Genomic DNA, 17,347 nt, shown 5'->3' with positions numbered 1-17,347 from the left:
CTGTCCCTTGCTCAGCAGATTGCACCCAGCGTGCCGGGGCACGGGCCACCCTGACGGCAGCACCCTGCGCTGTACCAAGGCTGGCAGGGAAAGGAAAGAAACCGAACATATCTTTAAATATAACAACACATATGCAAGCTGTCACAGCACATCATGTGCTCTTCTGCACGGCCCAGGTTGAAAAATTAGGTCACATATGGATGTGTAAGACGGGGTGAAAAAGGAGCGAAAGGTTCACTGTGAAGTTCAAGGTGTCTCTGCCCTGAGCCCTCCTGCCCTCCTCTCCACCCGCAGGGCTGGCAGCACCTCTATGTACCCCGCGTGCCTTGCTGTGCGCGGTGCCATGCTGCTTTCTTCGTTCTAAGAACCACACGCATGACTATCAGCTATGCAAAAGAAATATACATGTTTTTAACAACTAAGTCAACTCACTCCCTAGTAGTCAGGCTGCAGAGCTCAACCCCGGTGCCTTCATCCCTCAGCTCACCACCTATGACTGCGCCCTTATCTCAAACCTAAACCTGGCTCAGCCTGAGGCTCGGCCTGACCCTTGGCTCCTGCAGACCTCCCTCTGCTTTTCAGTACCTGGTAAAGCTCTTGGCTCTCCCAAACCTTTGCACTGTTTTACATGAGTGTGTTTAAAGAAAACAGAATGTACAAAAGTCTCATAACATGGTCCTAAACACATTTATTTAACTATTTGTGGTCTTTCTTTGTCTTATGTTGGATATCTGGCTATTCCCATAGCATCCTGAGGTGCCAGGGCAAGCATCCCAGAAGCAAGGGGACAATACAAGCAGATACCAACACAGGAGCTCATCAGCGGGAGGAATTGTGGGGGTTGTTAAGTAAATACTAACATGCTTCAAATTTAATACTTAATATTAGTATTATAGGTAAAAAGCACACTTACAGTCTGTTTTTCCTTTTTTTTTACTGGCAATTATCCTCTAAGAACACAAGCAAACCTTGATTTTACAAATATCTTACCGGAACATGCAAAACTTTCATAGAACAAGAGGCTGGGAAAGAGAAGGTGAAGTGCCGGGGTTTAAATAGTTTAGGGAAACACTTGGAGATAAAAGCTTTTTTTTTTTTTTAAATATGTAGAAGTCATAAAATTAATGTTTTCTGTTAAAAAGCACTTAGTTTAAACCTTAAAATTATTTTCCAAGTTACTGGCACTTGCAGTTCTTGGTAGATTGAAGTATATTTTACTTCTGTGAAATGACTCAACCATCCACAGCACCACTGCAGCAGAACAAGAACAATGATGCTCATCAAGCTTTTTTTATATACTGATTAATATTAAAAGGAAAACCTCAAACTTACCAGCACAGCCCAGAAAAAATACCCACGTTGCTGTGCTGCCTCCTCCCCATCCTAAATATGACTAAGTAGAAGAACGTCTGCGATAGCACGTCCCAGCACGCACGTAGGGATCAATTGTTCAAACGAGCTTTTAATTTCTCCAGTGTTGCAAGATTTTGTAAATCCAGGATGTCAATTATAACCGTCAGCTCCCTTATCCAAGATGCTACAACATGAATCCATTTTTAAATCACTATGCCAGACCCTGATCTCCACAGAGCCAACCCTTCCCTCCCCCGTTAAAACCAAGATGTTAGGTTAGCAATAAGGAGCTTTAACAGAATATAAATGACATTATTTATTATTTCGTCTTTGGGGGCTTTGTACTTTGTAATGTTTGTCTTAATTTCCATTTGTTTTCTGGCTTTTCTGTATACTCTGGTACACAGCTGGTGCAAATGGTCTCAGCTGGAGCTGAGAAACCATCAGTTTTGTTCTGGTGCCCAAACGGTGACATTCCCAGTGGCCTTGGGGCAAATCCCCGTGTCAGGCTGAGGCAGCCCCTCCGAGAGGGGTTTGCTGGGAACATCCATGGCCCGGGCAGTGCTGGAGGGGCTCGTCCCACCCAAAACCCACTGGCAGGGGCTCTGCACCCAGCTCGGGCTCTCGTGACGGTGCCCTTGGCTGCCGCATGCTTGCTGGAGACACCCAGATGTTTTTGTATTTAACCATGAACACCCAGGTGTTTGTCAGTTTGATGTAACTGACTGCCCACCACGGATGAAAACAAGCCCTATAACATCCTGGAGAGACGGTGATTTTTCTCTCCGGCGTTTGTTTTCGGAAGTGCCCCGCTCTCACTTGTCTGCCCGCTGTGAGCTCGCGCATGTAATTGCAAAACGGGGGTTGCTCAACCAGCCCTTCTGCCACCCCCGAGCCTCGGACGGGCTTGAGCTCAGCTCAGCCAGGCTGGGTCTGGGAGCTCTGCCTGGGCTCGCCGGCGCTGCTGGGAGCTGCCCCCTTTGTGCACCCGTGAGGGGAGGAAGGACTGACCGCCTGCGCCCGCCACCAGCTGCCCTTCCTGCCACCTTCGCTTCTCTTTGTAGGAGAAAGGGGGTGTTAAAATTGTGCTCTTAAAAAGTTCAGGGTTTAAGCATATTTCTAGAGTGAGCTGAACGGCAATGAAAGTGCATTTGGTAAATATAAATGTGGGTATTACTTCACATCACCCACTCTCGAATGATCAGATTAAATAAAGCTGATGCACAGCAACAAAAGTCAAAGCACGCTCGGCAAAGAGGATCGTTATTTCCTCATTTTACAGAGCTGGGTTTTTCTTTTTCTCTTAAACATCCGTGTTAAAGACACTGCTGAACCACACTTCAGGTAAGGATATATGTCAAGCACACTGCTATACAATTAAAAAACATAATAAAGGAAGGGAAATTCCCCTGCTTGTAGCAAAAGCGGATGAAATTAAAGCATGGCAGGGTATGTCTTACCTTTCTTCTTGGCTTAACTGATTTCTCAAGATGCCTATACAGAAGGTGAAGCTTTGTTTCACATTACAAGGACATAAATGCATTTCTACACCTACAGTAACTCAGACCGCAATGGAGAAAAATCCAAACATTCATTAAACAGCTATGCATTGTCCGCTAGGAAACGGTGGAGCAGAAGCACTCGCTCCTCCACATCTGCTCATTTGAGGAACGCTGTGGACGACTTAACCCCAGCAGCTCCTCTCTCGCTCTCCCTTTCCGCACTGCTCTTTCAGAAGCTTCCAAATCATATTAATTTCCCCACCGCTTTTGTCACACACTGGTAAGAGAATTGACTTTTCCTGCAGAGTGTCAAAGCGGTTGCCGCTTTCCTTTCTGCTGCTGCTTTCTGCATTCCCATATTGATGTCAGTGGGAAAGGGCACAGCTTAGAGAATGTGTTTGTTATTTAACTGTTGCAGATCTTGACGGGAGAACGGGATAAGCAGCTTACCTCTTTGCTTCTCTGTGTAATGCCAACATGCTGGCTTTTAAAAAACCTCAGTGAAAAATTCGGTGGATTCTTTTAACCCCACCCCCCAAAAAAAAAGTTAAGTGAGAAAGAAAGCTAATTAGATTCCTGCATATTTCAAAAAGTCTTAACGGTTTTCAGGTAGATCAAGTGCTGGTTCTGTGAATGTCCTCTCTACGGAAAGAGACTCACTTGACTTGAGCACACGGAAGGACCAAAAGTATATTCTGTGTATTCTTCTCCTGCTTCAGTTGAACCAGAGGAAAAAAAGCATCAAGTTCCTTGCAATCTTTCTGCAAATGCAGGTCCTCTCTGGAGCTTTAACGTCAGACTGGCTTGCTATTGTCCGGGGTTACGTGGGTTGTAGGAAACTCAATGCACTTATAAAGGTCCCTTTCAGAAGGGGCTATTTCACAGTAAGGTTATGGATTGACCGAGATATACGAGTGCTTTTACCAGTCACTGGCCATCTCCTCTACAACCAGTTTCCTTTCCAACATTGCCCAACCATCTGGACAATTAAAAAACTGGAAACAGCAGACGCCCGTGTGAGAGACGCCTTTGCAGTCCAACACAAACTCTTAGGACCACCGTTAAAACCTCTTCTGCTTCGCCGCGGCTGGACCGACACGGCTCCCCATGCTGTTACTCAGCAGCTTCCATCAGACAATCGTGCTTGCGCGCAACTCTTTGTCAGCTCAAAGATGCCACCCTCAGAAACCACCACAGCTGGTCTTCGTCTTTGCAATCGAGAAGGTGGGTTCGTGTTCTGGAAAAAGCAGCTCTTCTTCAGACAAAGGAGATCCATGGAAAGAGTACACAACAATAGGAATGAGAAATGAAAACAACGGAAAAAGGGCCAGGAAGGAGCATGGATTCCTTTCAGGTTTTGTTCTCGTCATACATGTCCAAGGCAGGCTCGATGGCTGAGAACTCGCTCTCGTAGACCAGGCTTCGAGGGGACAGAGAGTTGCGATGGAAGAAGTGACTGCCTACAAGAGGTAGAACAACGTCTCGTTAGGAATACACATGAACAATGCAAGAACTGAGTAAAACATCCTTGTACGCGGGTGCCGACCACAAACACAGAAAAAAAAGCCACCTTTTAACTCAAATCAGCAACAGCCACACTAGATAGTTCACCTCTGTCCATGTGTTCCCCTGCCAGCTCAAAGCACCTGCTTTCCACATGCATCAACAATCCCACTTCAGATGGCTCTTTCAGATAAAACAGGTCAAGCCTGAGCAAGGCTGGGGCAGGCCGGAGCTTCGCGCTCAGCACTTGCTGTTGATTTACAGCCTTGCAAACCTGGCACGTGCTTCCCCGAGACACCCAGAAACCTTCGGTAGGTGCCCAGGTCCCTGTGCCGTGCTCCAGCACAAAGTGCTCCAGCACAGGGTTGAAAGGAGCAGGCCGAGCCAGGATGTCACCCGGGATCGTCCCACCGCTGCTGCCGAGAGTCTGACTCCTCCAGAGCTCAGCAACCTCCATCCCCCCGGAGTCACCTCCGTATTTCCTTACACAGAACCAAAGGAGATCCAACCTTCTCCAAAACTGGTGACGCCTCAAACAAGCACCAAGCGGCTATTGATAGAGTGAGCAATGAAAGTTGTTTTTTTTTCCTTGGTGGGAGTTCAACCTGGTGTTCCCGCAGCTCTCCAAAGCCACAGATGTGCTTTGCGAGGAGCCCAGCCCTGCTGGTGTACGCACAGTTCTCTCTGAACGCATCTATCAGATCAGGCCCTCGGCCAAAACGTTTCATTACTCAGTTTCTCGATCCCAGCGGGGATTAGCTGGGAGCAAGGCTGCTCAGAACACAATAGACCAGGCAGCCACATTGGAGGCAACTGAAAAGCCTCCAAGTTCATGGAGAAGGCACCCAGCAAACCAAGGTACCTCCAGTTTCAGGCATCAGTGGAGCAAGACACTTAGGGGACTGCAGCTTTAGCCCTGGCAGAATTTAGATGCTTAAATTCTCCTCCTTTCTTTGCCAGATTTTGAGTCCGGAAATAAAGAGCTTACAAAAGAGATGAGGGAAGAAGAATTTAGCTGCTTCTGTCTGAAACACCTTTTCTCCTTCCCCACTCACCCAAAAGACAGAGACTCAGAGAAGAAAAAAATGTGTTATGGGTCAGGATTGTTTGATTTTCAATGACCAAATCTCAGTCTGCTGTTGAAATAAGCCATGGATATTGAATGTTTCATCTCCCTTTCTTCTACCCACTGAAATGTCACATACTGAACAGCCAATGCTGAAACAAAACAAAGAAGATTCTACAAGCTCGGTGTTGCTCTTGTTTTTGTTATACAAAAGTCAAACAGGGGATTAGGAAGCAGACAGCCCAGGCAGTCATTTCCTCTGTGTGCGCCCAGACTTCCACTCCAACAGATCCAAGGGAGAGATTTAATCAATGCGCAGACAGGTCATCTGATAAGAAATTTTAAAAATGAATCTGGAAAAAGGCACTATATATCCAACACCTCTACAATTCTTTACTGTGATGTTTTCTTGTTTCTTGGCAAAATAAATTCAAGCCACCCACCGCCAGGGAGCCCGCATGTTTCCATACAGACCTAAACCTCTTGGCTTTCGCTCCACTCCTAGGACACATAATTCATTCTTCTTCTAAATGTCTCGCTCCCCAGCCATTCGGCACAGCCCGCCCAGCGCTAACACCCAGCTGCTGCTCAGGGCTTTGCAACACTCAGCCACCATAACTGGGTCTGAACCACTGCCCACAACTTACAGCAACAGAGCCAGCAGGGCACAGCGACCCAGCTACGCTCATCTTAATGCAGAAAAGTGCTCGTGTTTGTTTAAAAACATGGCACCAGCCCTTTTACTGAATAAAGCTATTTTAAGGACAACTAGAAACATCCGCAGTTCCAAACCCAGCTTATGAATCTGTTCTTCCTATTTTGCACTTCCCAAGAAAGATCAAGATCTATCCCTTCAGTATGGAAAACAAATGGGAAGTCTGCATTCGGTTTCAATACATGAAAATAAATCCCTCAGTGCTCTCTGCCAATGTTCTTCATTATATACTTACAAAGAACTTTTCCAACAACTTGTACGGAGTCTGAAAATAAACATACTACACTGGCACTGATCTCCACCCCTACCACAGGCACAACACCAAGGCCAAAAATCAGAGACAACAGCAACGTTGTAGCGTTGCAGGTGCATCAGGACTAATTATCACCTGGTGCTCTTTCCATTGGCAAGTATTTTAATGCCCTCAGCCTTTGATTAAGGCCACAGTTGGTCCCTCCACAGCTCCTCCGACGTGACAACTTAACATGGAAATCCAACCAGAGCATTTCCTAACTCAGACAATCTGCTCCAGACACCCTCTCGGTTATTAACAACAGAGCAGGATTATCTCATAAAACATCCTTCCCTCGAAGCCAGCTGTGCAGCAAGGCACTGCTGCTCCCGCCTGAACTATACCCTGTTATACTCTCTAAAATATATTATATTTTATTGGCCAAGTCCTGCCTTCTTTTTCACTCATCCTTTATGTATGGGTATCTAAAAGCATGGTGGGCAACAAAAACTTTGATAATTTCCTTCTTATGTCTATCCATAGTCAAAAAAGTGAGTTTCTGGGATGGTGCAGAGTATTTCATTAACAGGACAGACTCACACTGCTAGACTGACCTGTAATTAGCCTTGCAGATACTGTGTATTTTTGCTAACGCTTCGTTGACACAATTGTTAGAGGCTCAAAAGATAGATTAAAAAAGATGGCCCTGCGTTATTTACATCCTCTACAGAGGGAAATGCACGAGAAGCTCTACCAACCATTTTGTTCCCAATATCGATCAACTGCTGCTCTGTAGAAGAAACACGCACTGACCCGTTTGTGGGTCACCGGGCTGCTCGGGCTGGCCCTGCACATCCCTCCAACAGCATTAAACAGCACTGAGGGATTTTTGTTTCAGGAGACAAGCACAAACCCACCAACTTTACTATTGCTGTTGAGAGAGGGGTGAAAAAATGTCACCATTTGTTTCACAGCCTGTACCCTAAATCACGCTCTAACCACGTTCCTCTGTTTCTGGCAACAACACTCGGTTGACAAACACGGTATTTTACACAGAGACCATTGTCAGACACGTATGGTTGAGGTTTTCTTCTCTTCATGTGTAAATCCAATGGGGTTTTCCAGTCTTTCGAAATGCGCTTACTGCTTTATTGTTTTCATGTTTCTTTCAAAATTTCACAAGGACAAGCTGAAAAATAATTCTATTAAATGTACTGAAGCTATCACATAATTCATTTCCTATTATAAAAGCTGCCTTCTCAGCTGAAGCCTGCTGGACAAGAATTAAGCAACTATTTTAATGTAGACTCTGGCTGTGTTCCTAAGTTCTAAAAGCGCCTATACATAAAAATAAAATTAAATTAAACCCTCTGTTTCCCACTACATAAAAAAGTAAATCCTACAGCAGAATTGTTTCTCTCTGTTGATTTAATTAAATTAGAAAACATTAAGTTTCAAACGTCTACATCTCCATACGAGGACAGCAAAAACAACCAAACGCAGAACAGGTTTTAACTTCTATCAGTTATACTTTCCTTACCGATTTGTTGCCTTCATCTCGCTAACTCAAGCATTAGCGTTTGGCTGTGAATCAGATCCGCGTGTTTTAACCGACGGTTGTGAAATTACTCACACGCCGCTTGCATAAGTGAACCTGCGTGAAGCAGCCGGAGCGAGGACGGTGCTGGGATGTTTTCCCTCTGCCTCCGCACCAGCAGCAAAGCCGCAGCAAGAAGGGACACGTTTGCATAGAGTTTCCACATCACTGTAAAGACCATTATCCATTTTCCACGATCTGAATTGGAACAAAAACTACCCCCTGTCACTAACATGAAAGGAGGCTTCACAGGGGGGGAAAAACCATCTTTTCACTTGGTATTAGGAAGGAAGAAGTGGTTTAGAGTAGCTTCACTTTTATCAGAAGGAAGGGTGTGGTGAAAGCAAAAGTAAGAAGAGGTTTATGGTTTGTATGTCGAGAAAACGGCGTTGCAAACCTTCAGCAATGCCTGACCTACGACAAAACCCATACTGCAGTCCTCCCAGTGCAACAGAGGAGCATTATAGGAAGAGAAATGAAGAAAATGTTCTGATTTCAAATTAATTCTCAGCTGGATTCAGGGTAAACCTGTTATATACTAGAATGCTCAGCCCAGCTTTTTTCCCTAACAAGCTGGTCTGGAGTGATGGATCATAATACTCTCGTTAGTCATTCCAGCGCCGGGTGGCATCGTGAGGATGGCACAGCATGAGATTGCCACTTGGTAGCTCCAGTGTCCCAAAATGAAAGGAGAAAAATACAGATTTGCAAAGACAAAATCATTCAAAGGAAATAAAGCACTTTATAAAATTTACAAAAGGCTGCCAAACTTAAGTGCGGACACAGAAAGTCGAAGAAGAAAAATAAAATTCTCACAGAGTAATATTTCATAATTAAAGTTTTTATTTCTTCACTTTTTCCTTAATACAAAGCTTTGGCATCAGCAAGTTTTATGAAAAAATAGAATGTACTAAATAATTGCTTGTGCTGCATGATCAATACATGATGCATAAAAATAGGTGTCTCCATCCAAGGCAACCGGCCGGAAAGCGTTTCTTCAATACCATTCTGCTCTGTGGGGCAGACAAAAAGGAACAAAATATTTATATTAAAGGTAATATTGCCAATACAAAAAAAAAACCCCAAAAAACAAAAGCAAAACAATCTGTAAAAGTTAGTGAGAAATGACTGCTCATACAGGGCCAGAGCATTAAAAGAGGTCTGTACATCATTCCTACAGCACCAGTAAAACATCCAGGATGGTCAGAGGTTTGAGCACTTTTAAACTTCTGCGGAAATTCCATTTGCTACTGAAAACTTTCTCTAAGTGGTGCTATTCAACATCCGGGCTTTTTGGACATTAAAACACACTTATACAGTAATTTTTGACCGTTATGTGTTTCTTTTGTTCCTTTAGATCACTACCTAAATCATTTCATAGTAATAGTGCATGAATATTATGACACCAAGAGAAAAGCAGCTGGTTCCTTATTTTCTTATCACTTAGACAATGTTTACTTCTATCAGGAACTATTTAAAAATGCATATGTGTGTGTATATACATATGCACAAACATACATATACAGTCAGATATATGTGCACACACACACATACTCGAGAACTATTGCTCTAAATAAAATGTTTAAGGTGCAGGCATGACAGAGAAAGAAAAAAAAGGATCAGGACCTGTTTTTAGGTGAGTTTTAATGCAGAATATTTGGCACCTTTTACTTGCATCAACTTATTATATGGCCTCATTCTTGCTACTTTTGTTTTCTGATAAGAAAAAACCCTCGGCTTCCTCTTGAAACGCTACCATAACAAATGTAGGGTATGCCAGCACTGCTTTTTATATGCAGAACAGCATAAAAAGCAGGTATGCTGTTATGACATCTAATGGAAATCGCAGTGAGAGGGAGCTGCCACATATCTAGCATGACACCCAGCACAGGAAATGCTTTGTCTGGCACTGGAGAACATAAAGTGTCAACGAAACAATAAATCTAAGCATTACTGTCACACACACACATTTTAAACTGTCTACAAGGGGCAGTTAAACCCAGCAGCACTTGTGGAAGCTGCTTAGATCTCAAAGGACTCAGCCGAAAAGCTGCTGAGGTTAAAGGCTGAAGTAGGTACCTCAGTTACCTAAATAAGTGATTTTTGACAGCTCTGGTTTCTGCGATTCCCAGTTTTCTTCAGTTTGCCTCAAAGAATACGCTTGTATACGCTCCCATTTCCATCCCTATCGCTGGGGAAGGAGTTCTCGGTACATCATCATGCCCTGTGTTTGTGCTGAGGGAAGAACACTGTGCAAACACCTCGCCGCGGGCCCCATCCCTCTGCCAGCGCACAGAAGCTTGTCCTTCCAGTAAAAACAGACCCAGATCCCACTGAGCAAAAGACAACAAAAGAGAAGAGTTGCAAGGCGAGGCAGAAATGCAACTGCTATCAGTGCCCACATCTGGATGATACCACACGGGCTGCGGCTCCTTTGTCTTCTTCCTAACGATGTGGAAATGCCCAGAAATGCAGACGTTCCCCTTTCACAACTCATCTTTCCCAAGCTGTTTTTCGGTGCAGATTAACTACATTCAGCTACAGCTATGGTGCCAAGTTGCTGACTGATTGTTGCAATTTCAAGATTTTGATAAATGGGAGAAAAAAAAAAATGAGGTGATTTGATAGGGCTATTTGAAGTACTAAAACTTTTCTTCATTACACACCCTTTGGAATTAGTATCTGAAAAGAGGAGGAAAGGGAGATTTGCCAATTAGTGGTAATTAAAGGTTCCTGATGGCCAAAACCTCTAAGAACTTCTTATATAGCTCCTCCTGTAGAAGATTAGCTTGAGACTGTCTAGAATTTTACACTGGAGACATGTTTCCATCTTATAGAGAAGGACACCTATTTAGTTCATAAAGCTCCATTTTGAAGCTGCACCTGAGACTGCCTTTGAATCTCACCCCACTTTTGGTAAGAGATCAACACATTTAATGGAAACTCAGCTGTGTCAAGATGTTCGGAGACAAAGATATTGACACTTTCCCTCCCCAAATAAATTATGATTCAATATATATCATGAGCCCAGATGTTCCATACACCTAAAATGAAAATAGGTAGACGCACCTAGTTATGTATCCATGGAAGAGATTTATACTTGCCTACACACAGTACTATTAAAAAAACCCACTGAAAGTCATGTGCTAGAGCCACTTCTCATCCAGCCTGTGTGAAGAGAGGAACTGGGGTGTCTACAAACATTAAGAAAACGTGTGTGTCTAAGCGCTGCTTTGACTGCAATTCCTAAGCACACGCAAGTAAGAGGTTGGAAGATCAGTCTGCTCTGTTCACTTGAGAGGAAACACTAGTGTAGTCATTGCTTTCATCTCTCCCTTTCTTATAAGCAAAAAGTTAGTTTTCTATTTAAATATCACTTTTTCTCAGCTGAAAGTGTGCCAACTAGAGAGATTTTATTTATTTTTTAAAATTTTTAATATGAAGTTTGATCAAGAAATTGAGGTGAAAACTCTCAAAAGCAACTGATGGTGGTAAATTCTGGTGGTAAATTCTTCCTGCCAGGCAAATTTTGAACATGGGGATTTAATGGCAAAAAATCTAGTATTTCCCTAGACCGTTTATCAAGGACTGAATGTAAATATTCTCTCTTGTTCTTGTTCCATATTGCCACTTGGCAAGGAGATTTCCTCAGACAATGCAGCTAAATGTAAATTAAGATATTACCCCGGAACCTCCTGTGAGCAGAGATGCTCATATTTGAGAAAAGCATGAAAGGCGTTTGACACTTTGAAAAACCCCTTTTTCCCCCGTCTTTTCTCTTGGTATTTGTTCCCAATGTTGCCCACGACACACACCCACCAGCAACATATAGAACATTTACTTACTCGTTAGCATTCAAGCTAGCTGTGGCTTTGATGATCATGTAGCAGAGTGTGAGGGCACTGAGGAGGCCAAAACTGGCAATAATAAACCATTCTTCTGTTGACAAAGGAAAGGGAGGAAATCACTCGTGGGAGAAGGCTTATGTCAAAGCGATGCCAATATTCCCCTCAGACACCACTGGCGGGAGGCAAGAGGCTTCTAAGCCATGAGTGGCACCAGGAGGTGAAGCAGAAGGTTAGGCCAGAGTTACTGCCGGGACAAGGCTAGCAAAGAAGAAGCGGAGAGAGGTGTGGAAGAAAAGCGTGGCACAACAATATTTCCTGGCTCAGCCCAAGGGTTAGCGATAAAGGAAGATTGTTTAACGATGTCAAGTGAAATGCAGGAACAAGGGAGATGTCATGAAAATTCTGTCTGCCCCCAAGTTAGAAAAGGTTGGCGGGGTTAGTTTTAGATTCGCTGAGATGCAGCTCTTCACATAAACATTCCCAATACAGTCCCAATTTGTGTCTCTGCCCCCTCCCTCCTGAATAAATGCTATAGTGTTACTTTAAAAAAACCCAAGCAAACAAAAAAATAGGATCACTTTTCAACAGTAAAACATAACTAGAGTTTTCCATTTAATAGATGGGAATATAACACGGAAAAATAATTTTAACACTGTTGTATACGTACAGACACATTAAAAAAATAAGGATGGCTATTAAAGAATGTTCACTATTCAAAGTTCTCCCTCCTCAAGACCAATTTGGCACATAGTAACAGATTGGAATACAAACAGTTTTGTTGAATATAGCTTTTGGTTTAACTCTCATGCATCAAAGAATGCATGTGCCATCCATAAAATCCAAACATTTGAACAGCCCTTTCTAAAGCTTTATTTTATAAACACTGTCAGAATGAACTGTTCCGGATTATTTCTTGGTTTACCCTGGCATCTCGTCTGTGCACGGGCAGTGTGACAGCTGGGAACACACAGTAAAATACCTTCTGCAAAACCAAGTACTGAAAAGTTCCAGTTAAACTAGAGAGTTTTCCCACCCATGACACAAAGCAGCGCAGCGACAGACTCGCTCTCTGTTCACCAGAGCCAAATACAAGGCGAATCGGATGTCAAACACCGTGCGACAAAGTGACTTAGTGGTTTTGTAAAGAACCTAGATTTTGTATGTGGATATTTCCCTTTTTCCATTTCCAGATGTGAACTAGGAGTTTCATAAGATTATTTTTAATTAGACATTCAATTTGCTACAGCGTCTAAAGAAACACTCTAATGGACTGTATCAGTTATACTGCCTCTTATACATACATGAGTGGCAAACAGTGTCACTAAGTTCAAAATCCAGATCATAGAGGCACGTAAGCAAAACGCAAGGAGAAAATTAGAGTGTTCCATTTTTGCAATTCAGCCAGAAAAACAACCATTCATGCATCAAATTGAGACTGTACAGCATATCGAAAAATGATATAATTCCACACATACTGTATTCATTACAGTGCTATTATACATTAAAAACCTCAAGTAAAATCCAGCGAGGAGAAATTTCTCACGCTGTTCTTATGGATAAGAGCTTGCAAGCAGTGCAGGAACAGTTTCCTGATGTCATAAAGCACTTGGACAATACCAAAATGTTGTTACATCAAATACTTTTTTTAATTCACAAATTTTGTACAAAAAATCGTCTGCTAAGAGACGTCAGAATTTCAGCAGTAACGTTCTCAGGGGAACAAACGTCTGCAAAAATAATAATCCACTAAAATATTTATGTGTGTATAAATTACTGCATGTGAAGTATTCTGAAAGGGTTTTGGCAATCCAGCTTCTCGTAGTGGTTACCAAATTCAGGAGGGTTATTCTGTTGCTATTTTAGCTCATTCAGTGTTCTTTGCGTGCAGACCTACCCGGATATACTGTTAATAATGGAAGTGTTGGCACTGTCATACCCTGAGTTATCGGTTCCAGCACGGAACGTGTGCCTCTTACAGAGCCACTGGGGTCACCCCGTCCCTGCAGGGCCGCCCGTCACCGCGGCCCCGCAGCACGGAGCTGCAGCAAAGTGAGCGCCACGCTCCGGGAAAAGCACCGAACGCTGCTAGAAGCCAAAGAAAACTTACTTGTCACGGCGATGTTGATCTCCCCTGACCTCGGTGTCAGCTCCCCGTCCTGTGGCAGCTGTGACATCCCGGAGGTGCGCAGGGGCTCCAGGCTGAGAGAGCTGTCGTTGGCAAAGTCGCCCAGGGCCGACCGCCGGCTGGCGGGCTGGCCCCTGGTGAGCCTCTCCATGTCAAAGGCTACGTTATCTGTACATGGCACGTTCGGCTGGAAAAACAAGCGATTCTGTTTTAAAAGGGCAAATATTCTACGTGTAGCAAGGCTGTAAGTTGAGTGAAGCCAAACACACACTAATTCAGCCGCTATGGCTGTCCTCAAATCACGCAAATGAGCAAGTTCTATCTGAAGTTGCTCCTTCGGTCCACCTTGAAGAGGTGGAGAAGGAAGCAGAAAAAAGGATTAAGATTCAAGGAATGGACTCAAATATGCTTGTATCACAGCCTATACCTGCATGGTCTACTACCAGGAGCAACGATGACATGGACAGAATTCTACTGTATCCTCCTCTAAAACTCCAGGTATGTAATTAACTGCAAAAATAGGTCACCCACAATCTATCTGCCACTATATCTTAGAAAATGTGCAAACTTGAAACTGACACAGCTAAAAATGGAGGCCTGATTACTCTCACTGGCTTGACTCAAAAGCTGCTTTACACAGTATTTTTATATGCTCTTCTCTTTCCTACTTACTTATTTCTTCTGAAAAGAGCATTGTTCCCACCTCACAATTTTTCTTTTTCATATGGGAAAGATGGAAAAATCCACACTTCTGTCCCTTTGTGAACTGGTCAGCAAAAGCAATGCTCGGGGATCCCGTGAGCTGCTTGAGGAAAACTTGCTTGGCTTTTAACATGTAAACAAATCTAAGAGTGTCTGTGGGAGACCACAACAAGAACAAGAGATTTACAGAGTAAATATAACAAAGGAGGGTTGAAAGAGGTGAGAAAAGGGTAGATGATAGAGAACCTAGTAGACTTCAGGAGATAAGAAATTGTTATAAATGGAAATGTAACAATATATTCCCAATGACCGACTAGGGGAAAGAACAACAACAAATCAGCTTTATCAGCAGCAAAGAAATTGGTAAAAAAACCCAAACCCTTTCTGACTACGGGCACTGGAACACCCTTCTCCTTTCTTCTCTACCATTATTCCTCATGTTCTGAGTCTCAGACATGGGAGGAAGAGCTCACACTACTGCAACTTACCACAATTCCCAGTGCCTTCAAAATGTTCAGTTTACACATTGGACACGTACAGTGCTCACTAAGCCATGGATCCACACAGGCTTTGTGGAAAACATGCCTACAAAAACAGACAAGGCACATATATAATTTGCAAACAATTCTATTTTATACAATGAGAACTGCTTTAATAAACTTCTAGATGGCTTCTTTTTTAATTAAGCCAGCAGAAAAAAAAAATAATCAAAACCTCCTGCTTGTTGTTGCAACACTTTACTAACAGTTCAACTAGGAAGAAAGACTTAAAGGAAGATTCCTGCCCTGCCGTCCCCCCCTCCCCCCTTTTATTCTGGTGTTAGTTTGCACATGGACAGAAAAACTATGCTAACAAAGTCCCCACCACAACCTTGTGCAAAGTCTTCTCTCAATTCCTTTGTAGAACCTGGTCATAAATAGGGTAGGAAGAGCACAGATCCACCAGCAGTCCATTTTATTCACAAGTCAGCACGACCAAATCAAACACGCTTCTGTTTGATTTTGAAAGGGCTTTTGTAATTATGACATTTAAGTAAAGTTTTTTCTACAGTCAGTATTTCTTGATTCAGGAAGGAAAATCTGTGCACCATCATATGACGATTGTATGAAAAGGCAAACTGGGCTTCTACCTGAACAGCAGAGGACTCTGCAATAGAGAGCAGTCTGAGTTGCCACCTACATTGCATACGAAGTCTTAGTCACATACATGAATTTAAATGTATCAGTGTTGGGATTGATATAAACCAATATAGGAGGGAAGGGCTATACAGAGGCAAAAAACCCCTTATATAACTTAAAGGAATTAAAGGAAATGTCCTCTTGGCTTTTCAAAAGGTAAAGAACTTTTCAGAGCATCATCGTGGCAGAAACGGGCATCCCCAAACTTTCTACGCAATACAGCTTTAGCAAATACTCATAATAACCTAGTCTGAATAACTGCCTATGATAAGAACTCAGATCTTTCATTTCCAGTGGTATCACCTGCAAAGCAAAAAGCCAGTGAGTGCAGGCACAGCCGAACCCCACAGACTGGTGATCAGGACAGAGATCAGCAATTACAAGGGCTGCTTAGCCAGCCAAGAGCCGCGCTCCGAAACCAGCAGGTGAGGGAGAACACGGAGTTCTTGCCGTCTATTTGAGGCACCAGCACGGTCTGCAGGAGGTCACGCATGTCCCCATAAAGTTACGACACTGTCTGTCCTCTCCTTTCTCAGGTTGTACTCACTGCTCTGTGCCTCGATAAGCTCATCACAGGGTTTGGGACTTTGCTCCCTGTCTCCTGGGATTTTAAAAGCAGAGACCAAATGAGGCGTGTTACCAGATAATTATCTTTTAAATGTCTGTAAAGTGACTGGAGAACAAGGCCTCATGAATTTGTTAAAAAACATGGAAAAAGACAGTATATAATTGTTTTGCCTAAGGCTACTAAGACTGCTGGCAGGACTAATGTATATCAACATAATTAGGTTCCAGTCAGCTACAACTATGTATCCTACCTCCATTCAAGATGCTTAGACTTACAGAGTATGATATAAACAAAGTTCATTTGCTCCTGCAGTTGACTATCTATGTCCCAGATACTGCAGGAACAGAAATGTACAGAATCTCAGCTAGTCACTTTGCTGGATTAAGCCTTTTAGTAATATGGCAAACAGGATATATATATTAATTACTGCTCAAACAACTGCCAAAATACTAACTCATTTCTATCATTATTAAATTTTAATGCATTCCTTTCATTACTCATAAAACTACAGGAATCAAATGTTTAGAAATCCTGGGTGACAGGAACTGGTTTGAAATCTTCTGTAACACACAGAGATGCTATTTTTCCATGTTAGGCAAATTATGGCTTTTTGTTGTTTGCGTTTCCTTTTAAGATTCTGAAGTCTGGTTTTTCGAGTAGGACAAACCTGAAAATCTAATATTTTGAGAAAGAGCAGTCATCAAGACTCCACAGAAGCACGAAAACAGCTTTAATATGTTGTTATCGGCTAATCAGTGCTGTAGAAGCACTCAGAGCAAGTGAAGCAGGCAACTGATACGGATGCCGACATGCATCTGCTAAATATGACTGATTTAAAGTCATCAACAGTTTGATATAGTTCAAATGCACCAAAACAGCTCAACCATTTTTGTTGCCTCTTGATTCTTTACTTTTAGTTCCGAAACCTTCAAGAATGTTTATTAATGTGTTGCAAAAA

The 17,347-nt window shown here is 43.0% G+C and overlaps 1 protein-coding gene across 3 annotated transcripts in view; it reads right to left on the bottom strand.

The window, feature by feature from the left end:
* Positions 1-2,589: 2,589 nt before the first annotated feature.
* RNF130 (ring finger protein 130) overlaps positions 2,590-17,347 on the bottom strand; it is a 46,527-nt gene continuing 31,769 nt past the window's right edge. For 2 of the 3 annotated variants that reach the window (XM_065029802.1, XM_065029801.1), the window contains 3 exons: positions 15,132-15,228; positions 13,924-14,128; positions 2,590-4,315 (listed from right to left, as the gene is read on the bottom strand). In XM_065029802.1, coding sequence (XP_064885874.1) covers positions 4,206-4,315; positions 13,924-14,128; positions 15,132-15,228 — 412 coding nt within the window. In that variant the 3' untranslated portion in view covers positions 2,590-4,205. Of the gene's footprint in view, positions 4,316-8,788; positions 8,982-11,813; positions 11,908-13,923; positions 14,129-15,131; positions 15,229-17,347 lie in introns of those variants that run through there. The other variant, XM_021288876.2, reaches the window with a different exon arrangement.

Source organism: Columba livia, chromosome 14 (genome assembly GCF_036013475.1).
Source record: "Columba livia isolate bColLiv1 breed racing homer chromosome 14, bColLiv1.pat.W.v2, whole genome shotgun sequence".
Taxonomy (NCBI): Eukaryota; Metazoa; Chordata; class Aves; order Columbiformes; family Columbidae; genus Columba; species Columba livia.
Note: the sequence above shows the minus strand (reverse complement) of the source record. Positions and strands in the feature narration are given on the sequence as shown.